The sequence below is a fragment of the Desmodus rotundus genome, chromosome 2 (assembly GCF_022682495.2).
Source record: "Desmodus rotundus isolate HL8 chromosome 2, HLdesRot8A.1, whole genome shotgun sequence".
NCBI lineage: Eukaryota > Metazoa > Chordata > Mammalia > Chiroptera > Phyllostomidae > Desmodus > Desmodus rotundus.
Window position 1 is genome coordinate 174,204,981 of NC_071388.1, and position 14,678 is coordinate 174,219,658.

Sequence of the window (14,678 nt, forward strand, 5' to 3'; positions counted from 1 at the left end):
GATGCAGGAGAGTTGGAGCCAGCTGTCACAAAACGTTAGGGATTGGCTGGGAAGGCAGCCTCACCTGAACGTGAAAGACAGAAAGCCTAGAAAGAAAAGTATTGAAGTAACAGAAGAAGGGTTTCAGTTTGGACTGGTGGGTAGAGGGGAATGTGGCATCAAGAAGACAAAAAACCCCTAGAAACTCTTTGTCCATAACTGAGGCCAAGTCAGCTTGAACTGAGCAACAATAGTGAGTGCATATAATTTACCAGCTTTTAAATAAACCCTGAGAACAATGGAAAATGTAGTTCAGGACCTTTATACAATAGAGGTGTTAAGGGACAATGACCTTTGGAGGAAGGGCATTGCAAAGATGACAAGACTGCATTTCTGGGTTATAGTTTTTTTCTTTTTTTTACGATCAGCAACAGTGTAATGAAGCCATAGCACTTACAAGATTCTCAAATGGGTACAATATAAAATCTGTCATAAAAATTAGTTAATGATACAAGGTGGAATACATTTTAATATTGGTACAATGGCAATAGTTAGTCTTTAAAAGGAAACAGCGGAAATCAGCCATCACAGTCCACCAGATAATCTGTTTGGACCCATTGCATTACCCACAAAGCAAATTTTGGAAGAAAACCTAACTCCAGTCATTGAAGAAGTCGGTCTCCTTCCACAGATCTCAGGGCTCCGTGAGATCACTTATGTCCCCTATTTACTAGTACCCCAGAAGCCGTCACCTTAGGCCTTGAGAACTTTACGTGACCTACATAGATTCTTGGTGCCTATTGGCTCCTGTTAGTTACTTTGAGTTTGCTCAGATGCCCCAAAGCAGCGATTTTCAACCAATATACCATAAGAATTTTTAAAACATGCAATACCTGCCTATTTAGTCAGGGGCACTGACCTCTTTTCCCTTAGATTGTTGAATAAAAATGTGACGACAGCCAATGCAACAATAGCCATCTAGTGTGAATGCCCGGTCTTGAATCATAAATTTATAGGTCATAAAACAAACAGAGTGGCATCTTATTAGTCACGTCACATAGTAAGGTTGAGTCTGATTGGTTAATTCTTGGTATCAGAAATCCCTATATATAAGTGTGGGCACCTAATTTCTTAAAAAGTCACTTAGGAGCAAAAAGAGGCAGGTAATTACTATTATTATTTTGGTAACACAGTCAAATTATACCTATTTTTTTTGTCAGATTGGCAAAAAAAAAGTCTTTTGGTGTGCCACAGAATTTTAGTAATTAGTCTGTGTGTGCCATGAGATGAAAAAGGTTGAAAATCGCTGCCCTAGCACAAGTGTTTGGGCAGTGTGCCCAAGGTGGCATCTCAACTGTTCGTTTAGTATTTCTTCAACAGTGGGAAATGGGGCTGGAAGCCGCCTGCAAGTCTTTGCAAGAGAAACGGCAGTGTTGACATTTGCCCCTTTATACTGAATGGTGCAGGTACTGTCGCTCATACTTGGCCAAGACTCTTGCTCTCGGACAGTGCCCAGAGCACAGACTTGAGAGAGAGCAAGATTTGGTGACTGGTTTCCTTACTTTGACTGCCCAGCTGAGGGCAGATGTTTTATACAGCCGACATTTAATAGTGGAGCATTTCCGAGATCCTGATCATGGAGCATTAGACCAGGAACAGCCCGATGAGAAGCACATTCCCTGGCAAATCAGCATGGGAAACGCGACATTCTAGATCCTTTTCCCGAGTTCCATGATGCACACGCTCCTCCAAGAAGCCCTTTCTTTACAAAAAGAAACCTGTTTCACTTCATCTAACTCGCTATGCCCGCCCACCCCCGCCAATTCATTGGACATTAGAACTCATTTTCCCTGAGTACCTATTCACATTCCTTGGAACTGAGAGTTAAAGGATCAGGTTCTGGGAGACGGGTACTGAGAGGGGACATGGGCTGATAGACATGGAAGGGTGGAACCGCCAAAACCAAATTTTGTCCACCTTTGAGCCAAGAATTCTTGGTATGCCCCAGGTGGCCTGCTTTCCTTTTATCAGCTCACCTTTCGGAGTTACTGGTGAAGCCTGTGTAAACAACAGAGCCCTGAAAGGGCTGTATTTCTTGTTACCAAACCCTTACAGTTGCTGCTTAGTTTCTAAATTGAGTTGAAAAGTAATTAATTTAGTTTAACTGTGAGCAAACCAGTTTGATATCAAAAATATTTTTGAGCAGAATAGTTCTTTTAAATTTAAAAATATATTTGGTAAAGATACATTGTCAGGTTATTTTTGGCCTGAATCATCTTGTATGATACAGTAATTATATGTAAAATGATTGCTGTAAGCAGATCGTTCCCCTGAGATTTTGCTGGCGATGTTACTCAGCAGCCCAGTGAGATAACCTTTAAGTACAATTCCTATTATGTCTAAATTAATGACATGTCATTGAATCGAAAGGACAAATATTTTTAATTTTTATTTTTTAAAAGATTTTATTTATTTATTTTTAGAGTGAGGGGAAGGGAGGGAGAAAGAGGGAGAGAAACATTGATGGGTGAGAGATACGTCGATTGGCTGCCTCTTGTATTTCCCCGTATTGGGGACCTGGCCCAAAACCCAGGCATGTGCCCTGACTGGGAATGGAACCAGTGACCTTTTGGTTTGCAGGCTGGCACTCAGTCCACTGAGGCGCACCAGCCAGGGCAGGACAAATATTTTTAAAGATTTCCAAAACATTATTTACTCTCAGGCATAAAGGCATTTGAAAACACTGTTAGTGGGTCTTATTCTCCCAATTTCTTCCCTCCAAACATTGTTTTTAAAATTCTGCTTAAGTTACTAATATCGCTTGTTTTCATCCACAGAGGCCAGCAAGCTTGTTATGTCCTATGTAGCAGCTGTTTGTGGGAAAGGAGCAGAAGTTAATCAAGTCAAAGAACAGCTTTTACAGTCCAACCCAGTCCTGGAAGGTAGGCTTTTCTGTGTATGTTGGGCCGATGTGACTGGAACAGTACATCCAGTTTTCAGAGCACTTCAGATACCTGGTTGCTGGGACATGGGCTGGGAGGGAGGAGGAAAGACGATTCAGGCCCAGGCCTGCCGAGCATATGAGCTGCATCCTAAGGATTGTTGGCTTTAGTGCTTAAAGGAGGGAACAGTTTACACATGTAAAAGGAGCTTTTCCAACTTAAATTATATTTTCCCTTTCAGTTATAATTTGAACCGCTTTAGTTTTACTTAAAATTATCAACTGATGTTTGCATGTGTCTTGATGACGAAGAAAACCTTGGTGGCAAAGAGCAGTGGGAGCTGAATGCTGTTTTATTATTCAGGATAACACATATGGCTGCTTATTGCTGTTGTCAGGGAAACCAAGGCTATGCCAGAGAATCATCTAAGGGCCAGGGTTTTCAGGGCCACTGAAAGCTTAAACCTGATGTAGAGCTCAGATTCTGTGGTTGGCCCTCTGTCTCAGTCAGCCCGGGCTGCCATAACAAAATACCATAGACTAGATGGTTTAAATAAAAGAAGTGTATTTTCTCATACTTCTGGAGGTTCAGAAGTCCAGGATCAAGGTGCTGGTCAGGTAGGTTTCCTTCTGTGGCCTCTTGGCTTGTAGGCCGCTGCCAGCCTGCTGCTCTGTGCTCATGTGAGCTCTTCTTTGTGCATGGCGGTGGCGGTGGCAGCCTGGCTGGCTCATGACCTCGGCCAACCCTGATTATCTCCCCAAGGCCCTATCTTCACATTGGAGTTAGGGCTTCAAAACATGATATTTTTTGGGGGGGGAGAGGTGGAATAATCAAACAGTTAATTCATAATGTTATCAGGAAACAAAGCCTGAAGTGAGTCCCCGTAATGCTGCAGAGGTTAGCATAAACCATCCTTTAATTTGGAAACAGCAAATCAGAGTCCTTAACGTTGCTTTATAAGCATGTCTTATTGTCATTTAACATAGTTGGGATACAGTAGGGTTTCTCAACTTTGGCACTACTGATATTTTGACTGGGTAAGTCTTTGCTGTGGGGGCTGCTGTGTGCGTTGGAGGTGGTTTGGCAGCATCCCCGGCCTCTAACCCGCCCCTCCCCCTGCAGGTCCCTTGTTGTTACCACTGAAAATATCTCCAGACATTGCCAAATGTCCCTGTGGGTTTAAAACCACCCCTGATTAGAATCTCTGGTCTAGAAGAGTAGTTTGGTTCCACCCTGTGTTCAAAGCCATGGAAGGTCAAGAGTTAACACGGATTAATGCAGAGCTGCTTTGGGTTGGGGTGATACCCCCCACAGTGTGAAGGGATAGAACTCTGCCCATAGTCAGGCCTAGCCCTGTCCTTCCAGTTTATTACCAGGGGATACCATGCACCTTTATCCTCCAGACAGAGGAGTAAGAGTCACAAAAATACTTTAACTTTGTGAAAAGCAAAGACTCAAACATCTCTTATATTGTTATTGATCTTTCTTTCCCTCAGCACCTTAATGCATAAAAAAGCTATGAAGCTCTTATAGAAAGTGCTGTATCTTCATCTTATTCCAGTATTTGACTTTTTGTTTACTGAGGTTTTAATTCAGAGTGCTAGCTATGTGTTGTATTTCTGCATGTGTTTATTATAAGAATGCCATGATCTAAGGGAGAAGCACTGTGGAATGCTGTAGTTCTCATCTGGGATCAGAATCTGGCCCTTTATTCCATGGTATTTGAAGCTAGACCGTAGTGCAGGGAACAGAAGAAATGTCTGCTGTGGGCCTGCATTATCTTTTATGGGAATGCTTTACTTTTAAACTGGAGCTGCCACTGTAAATGAACATTTAGAACAATGAACTTGAAAAAACAATTGAGGAATGCGTCTCAAGTTTTCTATAATGGAACACTTGTTTTGGAGTCTGTGGCTCACAATAAAAGTCTTCAGTATCTAGAGCTAGCAATGTGCAACTCAGATTTGTTTGATGAAAAGATGGTTCATGGCTTGCAAATGGTGCCCTGAATAAAGTTTTTTTGAAGCAATTCCTTCACTTGCCCTTGACCTTCAAGCCACAACAAACTGTCTTTTATGTATTGACATCTCGAGCTGGACTTGGGGGCTGTGCAAGTTAGTTAACTTGGCACCTCTACATGTTGACACCCACCAGGAAGGACTAGCCTGTGAAAACCCTCAAAAAATGTCATGGTCTTAATGATACTAGGTCAACACTCACCGTTCTCAAGAGTGCATTTATTCAAGCCTTTCAGCTGGCAGTGGACAGGGCATAAAAATGTGAACTTCTTCAGCCAGCATCCTTTTTTGAGTATTTCCTGTGTGCAGGTTTCCTCATTCAGTATTGCATCTCAGTTTATTTTGTGTTAAAGAGAGGATTTGGTGTCAGGGAACTACCAAACCATACCCATTCCAAGCGGTATCTCTGATACAGGGAGCCGGGGAGCTTTCCCTATGTTGACTTGGTGAATTTTGTCTTAACTGAGGAGGAGCCAATTATTTTTCTTAAATGAAAAAACGTTTAAAAAGCCAGCTCATGTGAAGTATAACCCATCAGGTTTGGCTACCGAATATACAAAGTGAACTTCGACTTAAACATACACCTCCATGCCTGGTCCAGTGATTGCTTTCAAAACTTGGACTAGCTTTTAGCCTTTAGTTATCATGTGAGCTCTTGCTACTCCAATCGTGTTCTCTCCATGTAATTTAATGAAGTTATGGAGGCTTCCAGGGATTTGATGCCTGGCCTATTGATCTAAAGATTCATTTCTGTTCACATCATTGCATCTCCAGTCCTTGCTAGCTGCACTGTGGCCCATGGATCCCAGTAGACAGCCTTAGGGGATTGGCAGAAATGCAGAGTTTCATGCTCATCTCTAGACACACTGAACCAAAGTCTGCACCTGAGCAAGATCCTGAGGCAATTGGCTTGCACATTAAAGTTTGAGATGCCTTGGGCTTTCAAAGCATCAAACAGGGATCCCCTGTTTCCATGATTTACATTTGTTCTACTTAATCCTTTGCCACCATGGCCCAGATTAATTTGCCCCCATATTGTGCACAAGCTTGGTGAAACAGTTCTTACCTGGGAACTACCTGTGTTAAACAGGAACACCTTGCCTGGGTGGCAGCCACCTGTGGTTCTTATGTGCCCTCATTTAAAAGGGGTCCTGTGGGAGATCCCAGCCCTTCAGCAGTGGAGATTGGAGTTTGAATCATGGGCCAATTTGGTATTCTTGATATTCCAGAGAGTTTCACTTAGGTCTGATGGACATAAACTGATGAAACTGCATAGCATGTTTAGCCTATTGGAAATGATGTTAGTTTTCAAATCTCTTACTCTTTCTGTTATATATTTAATCACATTTAAGTAGCTTTACTTAAAAGCATTGAAACAATTTAAAGATTCTCTGGTCTTACTTCATCTGGAAACCTCATCAAGCTCCACAAAACTTTCAGTAATATTAAGTAGTAGTTATCTCTGAAATAACCTCATTCACTGATGAGAATGGTAGAAGAGCACAGAAGCCTTGCTTGCTAGCCACTTAAGTGACTACTGTCAGACAGTTAAAAGGTCCTGAATCGAACAAGATTCAGTTTACAGTAATACTTGAAAAATATTCCATGAGTCATGGGAATGACTCTCTAAGAACTTAACAATAATAAGACACAGAAGCTTTAGCATGCTTTTGTTAAGTGTGTTTCTGTGGAAATTTTAGACAGATATGTCATTGCTACAAGTTGTATTTTCTGGGATTTATACATTTCAAATATTATATTTGCCTTGTTTTTCTGCGTGAAATTATTTTCTGTCAGTTTTAACCATGCATCAATTTCTTTCTTACTAGCTTTTGGAAATGCCAAGACTGTGAGGAATGACAACTCCTCTAGATTTGTAAGTATTTGTATAAGCATAAGTGTTAACACTAATATTTAGCTCATGTATGTTTAAACAACCAGTAGATGTTTAACATTTCTTAATACACACATTTTAAAAATAAGAACACCATGCTATTGAGACTCTGAGAGTTTTACATGGGCTATTTTTTGCTTTCTGGAATTTTCCTTTTTTAATTCTTCTTGGAGTGACAAGGTTTTTTTTTTTCATGTTTTCTAATCATGTTATAAAATTTCATGAGCAATTTAAATGAGGCTATTTAGAATAACTCCTTACTTCTCTGAGTTTTGGTATTTGGAAATCATAATTAAGAATTGGAAATTAAGTAGGAAGAAGAACAGCTGGGTGTCAAGTTTGTATACTCTACGGGCTTTGTCCTTTATTCAGTGGTACCAGAGTGGAGGTATATTCTAAAACTTCAGAGAGATAAAATCATTAGTATTGGCAGCTAATGGGGGCAGGGAGAGAGGACTGAACAGTAAAAACTGAAGCTGATTCTTGTTTTGAGTTTGGGTGAGTTGGAAAATGCTAGTTCTGCTAAGACAGACATTTGCAGCCTCATCTTGCATCACTCTCCGGCTTGACCGTGCACGTCTGCCCACAGGACTCTCCAGCTGTGCCCCTCCTGCCTCTGGTTTGTAGAGACAGACACTGCCTGGAGGAGTGGGGTGGGATGGTAGCCTTTTGAAATCGGCTCCTTTTTTCTATAGTTCAACCAATTTTGTAAATTTTATAATGAAAGGTCACTTACTTCATAAGCTCTTTTCTCATACATTATTACTCGTGACCATTTCTGGTGATCTTTTCTGCCTCCCTATAGACCTTTTCTGCATTTTCTCTTCCATTCTTCTCTTAGCTCCTTTTGGTTCTTCCTCATTAGAGTTATCCAGTACTTAAAGGCAAGGAATGGCCTCCAGTGGAGATAGTTTTGATAGCTTGAAGTGGAAGGTTCCTAATTCCAAGGCTGTGAATTTTTTCCATTGGATTAGCCTGTCAGTTGTTCTAACTGCTTTGAGCCCTGCCTTTTCCTCTTGTGGTGATGTGGCTAATCTCATTACATAAACAGAATTAGAAGCAAAGTGTGTGCAGATAGAAGTAATTCCAATAGATCAAGCTTCTTTGTGGAGATTTTATTTTTGCTGTTTGCAAATTACACACACACTTTGCAAAAATATATTTGCAAATATATTTATTCTATACACCACAAAAATTGAGAAAACCATATTGCTTATAGTCATTAGTATTAGCTTGGCCAAAAAGTCTGTTTAGTTTTTTTTCTGTAAAATAAAAGAGACTTTTTTCATTTTCACCAATAACTTTATTGATTTGGATATTTTGAGTATGTCAACTATCTCCTGCTATTGGCTTCTAGTGGGTAGAGGCCAGGGCTGCTGCTAAACATCTCCCAATGCATAAGACAGTCCCACAGCAAAGAATTATTTGGCCAAAATATCAATAGAACCAAGAAACTTTGCAAACCACTTTCAACATGTTGGTCATTCATAGCACTTTCTCCGTAACTGCACAAATCTTCTTTCACATTTCAGTTGCATTTTTACATTTCTTGAAGTAATAAAGCATAACATGCCTAAAATGTTGCATTTTTTCTTCCTTCTTCAGTATGAAAGTGGCTGCGCAAAAATTCACCAATTTTGATAAGTTTTTAACAATGCATGCTGATATGACAGCTGTCACAATACAATCTAACAAAATTGTTTCAAATGAAGTTAAGGACAACTAAGCACTACTAGACCCATAATATAGAAAAAACTAAATGAACTTTTTAGCCAGTCCAGTACATTGTGACATTTGAAATCTCTTGAAAGTCTTGACAGGTGATTTGGCTTATTAAGTAACTTCAGAGAAATCCTATTAAAACAGAGTTACTAGGATATGAGATAACTACTGGAGTATATGCTAAATCATTTCATGCCCTGTTTTTAGTAATTTTGCTGCTTTATGGTCTGTGACTTGACCAGTAATATACTCAAGTCTATATTATAATTTTATAGTAGGACTCTACTGTGTTTAAAGTTACTACTCTACATAAAAGTGATTTATGACTTCCGGGAAATTGCATTTCCTTTGACGGTGTTTGACGAGTTAACTCAGAAGGAACTTCTTGATCTCTTCATGGAGATGTGTCATAGACCCTGCGATGAGTTAGGCATGCCCGTTGCAGCTGATGTTTTAGACAAATGTAAGGTTCCCATGGAGGTGCCTTACAGGGTCCCCCTCTCCCCAGCACCTCTAGTTTGAGCTTCTATTAAGAATGATACCCACTGTTTTTTGGAAAAAAAAAAAAGAAAAAGAAAAGAAAACATTTCAAGGCTTTGGAAATTACTGTTCTCAACCAAGGATTTCGGGGGAGGGAAGAGGAGTAATTTGTTGAGCATCTGCTGTGTGCAGAGAGCCAACCTAGTCTTTGGAAAGCGTAGGAGAGAACCTGTAGGGTTGGGAAAATTTCATTACCAAACCTCTCATTCAGTGCACATGGAAAGTGCACATGATTTATTCATTTGTTTAAAACCTTTGGTTTTTAAAAACACAGTTAAATCTTGATCTCCCTGTATCTCCTCTTGCAGCCTGCTATCCTTCCTCTACCAGTAGCTGGAGTGATCTTTGTGAATTTAAGTGCCATCACTGCCCTGCTGAAAGCCCTCGGTGGTTCCCCCTTGCTCTTGGAAGATAGCACAGGCTCGCCTGGGAGGCCCTGCAGGAGCTGGGTGGGGCCTGCCCTGCCCTCGCCTGCCCCCACTCAGCCTCAGCACACAGGCCTTGTGACTGGCAGGCATGCCCAGCATGTAGCACTTTCTGGCCTTGGGCGTGGCAGTTGCCTATGCTCTGTCCTCAGATCTTTGCATGGCCAGTCTTGTATCATTCACCTCAAGTGTCACTTCCATGATGTGTTTTCTAGACTCTGACTTACCCTGTTTTTATTTTTCTCAGGCATTCATTAGTCTCTGGAATTATTTATGTGCTTCCCCTGTTTATGTGACCATTGACCTTAGAGAGTAGGAGCCATGGGAGGAAATACCTCAGTCTTCTTGTTCATTGTGGTGGCCTCAGCCCCTAGAACAGTGCCTGGCGCCACACTCAGAAAACATTTCTTAATGATTGAATATCTATTTTTAAGAAACTTATAGACCAGTCAGAAAAAACGGATGTGTTTAAAAGTAGTTAAAAGACAACACATAAAGTAGTAAGTTCCCCAGGGAAGATACAGATTGTTTTATGAAGTTCAGAATAGAGAAGCTGGAGGAGTCTGGGGCCACGGACAGTCCTGTGGGGGTCCCTAGATTTAAATGTGCCAGAATCGAGGGGGCAGCATGTGGAGCTGGCAGTACAGCGTGAGGAAGCCAAGGAGAGAATTAGTGTGGACCTGCACTTGTCAGAGTTAGTAAGAATCCGTGGGCCAAAGAGCTGGAAAGATGGGTTAAGGCATCAATTGGAGGGCTTGGAGTATCAGGTTCAAGGTCTTGGACTCTTAATTTGCAGGCAATGGGAAGCCACTGGTTATTTCTAAGTAGACATGTGACATGATCAGAACCAAGCTTTTGGCTGTAATCAGGATATGGCTGGATGGGAAGATTGCCATACTAGTATCAATGGGATTATTGGTGCTGTCCAAGAGTTTATTCCTGGTTGGCTTCCTTTTTCATTTTCTACAGTGTTTATTCTACTCTCTTCAAACTTCCTAACCTTACTCGAGGCTGATGATATCATGCCTGCTTCACAGAAATCTTCATCATCACCATCTTCTTCCTTCTGCTCATCATCCAAGCCCTCAACTGTAGTGCCTCACCCGTCCCTATCCCTACATACACACCCTCCTGCCCACTGGGAGGTTGTTGAGTCCTGTCTCCCACTCATCCTACTCACTCCACCTGTGCTCTAGAACCTGTTGCCTCCTATGCCCAGAAATCACCTTCCATCAAAACCATCCCCTATCATATGGTCAGCCTCTCACTGTCTTGGAAAGCCACCCTTTCTCCCTCCTTTTGTAGCTGCTGTGCCTGCGTTGTCCCCTACCATCATGGAGAGCATCACCATCCACTCAGCTGCCTGGGACAGATACCTGGACTTTTTAATCCTTGTTCCCCTCCTTTCTTACCTTGTACATACTTCCAACCAGAACTGTCATTGTGACTTTCTGTGTACCTCTCTACTCCGTTTACTTTTCCCATTTGCTATTCCTGCTTAATGCCACTAACATTTCTCGCTTGATTCCTGCCATCTCCTGTCAGCTACATCTGGTCTTGATTGTTACTAGTCCATTCCACTGTAGCCAGAGTGATCATGTAAAGAGGCAAGTCTGATCACCGCATCCTTGTTTAGGGACCTTTAATGACTTGACTTGGCTGTCAGGAGAACGTCATGATGTCATGATGTGCCTCAGCTTCCCTCACCATCCTCAAGGTGCTAGTTCTTACACCTGCTCCTTCCTGCTCGGCCCCTCCTTGCCTGCCTGACTTCCTGCTCTCCCTTTGTCCCTTTCCTTCATGCAGAGCACCATGACCTGCTGTAGGGCGTGTCCCCATAAACGATAATGTCCTGTGTATCCATCTCAGCCCCCCACCCCACCCCAGGCTGTAGGTGTTTGAGGGCAGGAGCTGCTGTGCCTTGGTTTCCTTTGTGACTACTTTCTTATCTAGGAGGGATTATAGACCTTTACCTAGTGGACACTTAGTGAGGACTTTAAAAGGGCAGATGACCCCGGATGATGAAGAAGGAGAAGGCAGGAGCGCATGCATGAGCTAATAAAAATTCACAAATTGCGTTGTTGACTGAGTGCCACATGATCCGGTTTCTTCTCCCTTACCGTTATTTCGGAAATAAAAAAGAGTTGAAGTAATTCTTTGGGAGAGTTATCTACAAACCATCTCTCTATTACTAAGGTAGAACATGAAAGAGAACCAAAGACTGCTTCTTAGATCAACATTTCCTTTTCCAACGAAAAACAGCTGTCAGGACTCTTCTGTTATACTTGTTACTCTTTAACTAGACAAGTATAAGCCAATTCTTTTAAAATTACAGTATGAAACTCCATGTGTGCTTCTCTGTGTTTAATATACCATCTATAAAGCGTAATGTGAACCTGGTTATGTATTGCTGTGTAATGTAGATCAAAGCCTGAGAGAGTAATACTGAGCAGTCTTTGATTCTGAGCTGGTCACACCGCATAATTATGTATTTGATTTGAGTAGATATAAAAACAATACTTCGAGTGTTCCACTCTCCAGTATGTTTGGAGTTTCTAGCCTTGGCTTAAACATATTTTGCCCATAAAAATAAAGTAATTTATCTTCCCAACTACAAGAATACTTATATGCCTCAGTTTTATTGTTGAATTGAATACACACACCCTTCAGAATTTGAAACATACTTGAAATGGAAAACTTACGTGATGGCTGGGAAGAGCTGTTCTTGAATTAGCAATGGGATATGTCAGTTTTGAGCTAATGGGGTACTTAATATGAATTATTTGGGGAGGCACATTGTTGTGCGACATGGTTACATAAATGGTGTCTTTCTTAATTACATTTAAACAAATGTATGAAGAGCTTACACTTATGCTATTCTCTAACAAGATATGCCGACTGAATATTTTGAGGGGATCTTGAAAACTCACAAAGTCTTTCTTTGGCAGGGCAAATACATGGACATTGAATTTGATTTTAAAGGTGATCCACTGGGAGGAGTGATTAGTAACTGTGAGTATCTTACTTGACTCCTTTTAAAGAACTTCAGAATAGGAAAACATGCATTTATAATATTTTATTTTATTTTATTTGGCACAAAACTTAATTAATTTTTTTAAATGAAGTAAATTTTAATGTCTAAAACTCCATACAAATATGTAGCCACTGCTGTCACTTTTTAATTATAAGGGAATGTAGCGTAAACATTTTATAATGTGTTTAGGAACTTTTTTTTGCCCATGATCGTGATCTGTCTTCCTTTCCTTCCTTCTTTCCTTCTTTCCTTCTTTCCTTCCTTCCTTCCTTCCTTCCTTCCTATTGTTGTTCAAGTACAGTTGTCTCCATTTTCCCTCCACCACTCCCCACCCCCACCCATCCCCACATCCCACCCTTTATCCTACCCCCCTTTGGCTTTGTCCATGTGTCCTTTATACATGTTCCTTGATGACCCTTTCCCCTTTTTCCCCCATTATTCTCCTTTCCTTTCTCCCCTCCCCTTGGTTACTGTCAATTTGTTCTTTATTTCAGTGTCGCTGCTTATATTTTGCTTGCCTATTTGTTTTGTTGATTAGGTTCCACTTATAGGTGAGATCATATGGTATTTGTCCCTCACCGCCTGGCCTATTTCACTTAGCATAATACTCTCCAGTTCTATCCATGCTGTCGTGAAGGATAGGAGCTCTTTCTTTCTTTCTTCTGTGTAGTATTCCACTGTGTAAATGTACCATAGTGTTTTGATCCACTCATTTACTGATGGACACTTAGGTTGGTTCCAGCACTTGGCAATTGTAAATTATGCTGCTATGAACATTGGGGTGTATAGGTCCTTTTCAATTGGCGTTTTCAGGATTTTTAGGGTATAAGCCCAGCAGTGGAATTGTCGGGTCAAAAGGCAGTTCCATTTTTAGTTTTATGAGGAAATTTCATACTGTTTTCCACAGTAGCTGGCATGATAGTATACATAGAAAACCCTCTAGACTCCACCAAAAAACTACTCGATCTCATAAGAATTTGGCTAACTAATGGGATACAAAGTCAATGTTCAGAAATCAAAGGCATTTTTGTATACTAAGAATGAAATATCAGAAACAAATCAGGAAAAATAACCCATTTAATATAGCAACAAGAAAGATAAAGTACCTAGGAATAAACCTAACCAAGGAGGAAAAAGACCTGTACTCAGAAAACTACACAACCCTGAAGAAAGAAATTAAGGAAGACATAAACAAATGGAAGCATATACCATTTTCATGTATTAGAAGAATTAATATCATCAAAATGTCCATACTACCCAAAGCAATTTATAGATTCAACGCAATCCCTATTAAAAGACCAATGACATATTTCACAGGTATAGAACAAACATTTTAAAAATTTTTATGGAACCATAAATGAGTCTGAATAGCTGCAGCAATTTTGAGAAAGAAGAACAAAGTAGGAGGGATCACAATACCTGATATCAAACTATATTACAAGGCCATGGTAATCAAAACAGCTTGGTACTGGCATAAGAACAGACACATAGATCAATGGAATAGAATAGAGAGCCCAGAAATAAACCCAAGTCTCTGTGGTCAATTAATATTTGACAAAGGGGGCAGAAACATAAAATGGAGTAGAAATAGCCTCTCCAACAAATGGTGTTGGGAGATCTGGACAGCTACATGCAAAAGTGTAATAGAATATTTTAGATACTTGGGTCTTTGATAAGACTATACTTTCAGGGATCATTTCTATAGTTCATTACTAGATACTTGGGTCTTTAAGAGATGGGTCTAAGAATATGTTTTCTTATACTACTTAGACTTTTAACCTATGTGTTTCAGGTTGTCTTATATAATTTCTAAATCTTTTTAAAAGAATACGTAATCTTTACCTTTGAAAAACTTTTAGGAGTCTGCCAAAGAGAAATATTAATCCAACTGTAAAGTGGCCGAGATGGTCAGGATCTGTTATGACCACGGCTGGCCCTGCCATCTGTGCAGAGTGGCTGCGGCTCACGTTGACTTTGTAGCTGATAAGTGTGAAAAATTGAAGATGGTGGCTCAGAGTTTGGGCACCTCCTATTGGAGCCAGTGTATCTGGCCTGGTTATCTTCTTGAACCCCCCCTTTTTTTTCCAGGGCCACACTGTTGAACCTCCCACCGCCCCTGTCTCC

The 14,678-nt window shown here is 40.7% G+C and overlaps 1 protein-coding gene and 1 pseudogene across 5 annotated transcripts in view; both read left to right on the plus strand.

Annotated features, from left to right (window-relative positions):
* The window catches only part of MYO1B (myosin IB), a 165,872-nt gene that overhangs the window by 86,477 nt on the left and 64,717 nt on the right, over window positions 1-14,678 (plus strand). For all 5 annotated transcript variants that reach the window (XM_024563936.4, XM_053918882.1, XM_045198272.2 and 2 more), the window contains exons 5-7: window positions 2,817-2,921; window positions 6,769-6,815; window positions 12,469-12,532. In XM_024563936.4, the coding sequence (XP_024419704.2) occupies window positions 2,817-2,921; window positions 6,769-6,815; window positions 12,469-12,532 (216 nt within the window). The remainder of the gene's footprint in view (window positions 1-2,816; window positions 2,922-6,768; window positions 6,816-12,468; window positions 12,533-14,678) is intronic.
* Window positions 14,229-14,325, plus strand: LOC112308105 (small nucleolar RNA U3; annotated as a pseudogene).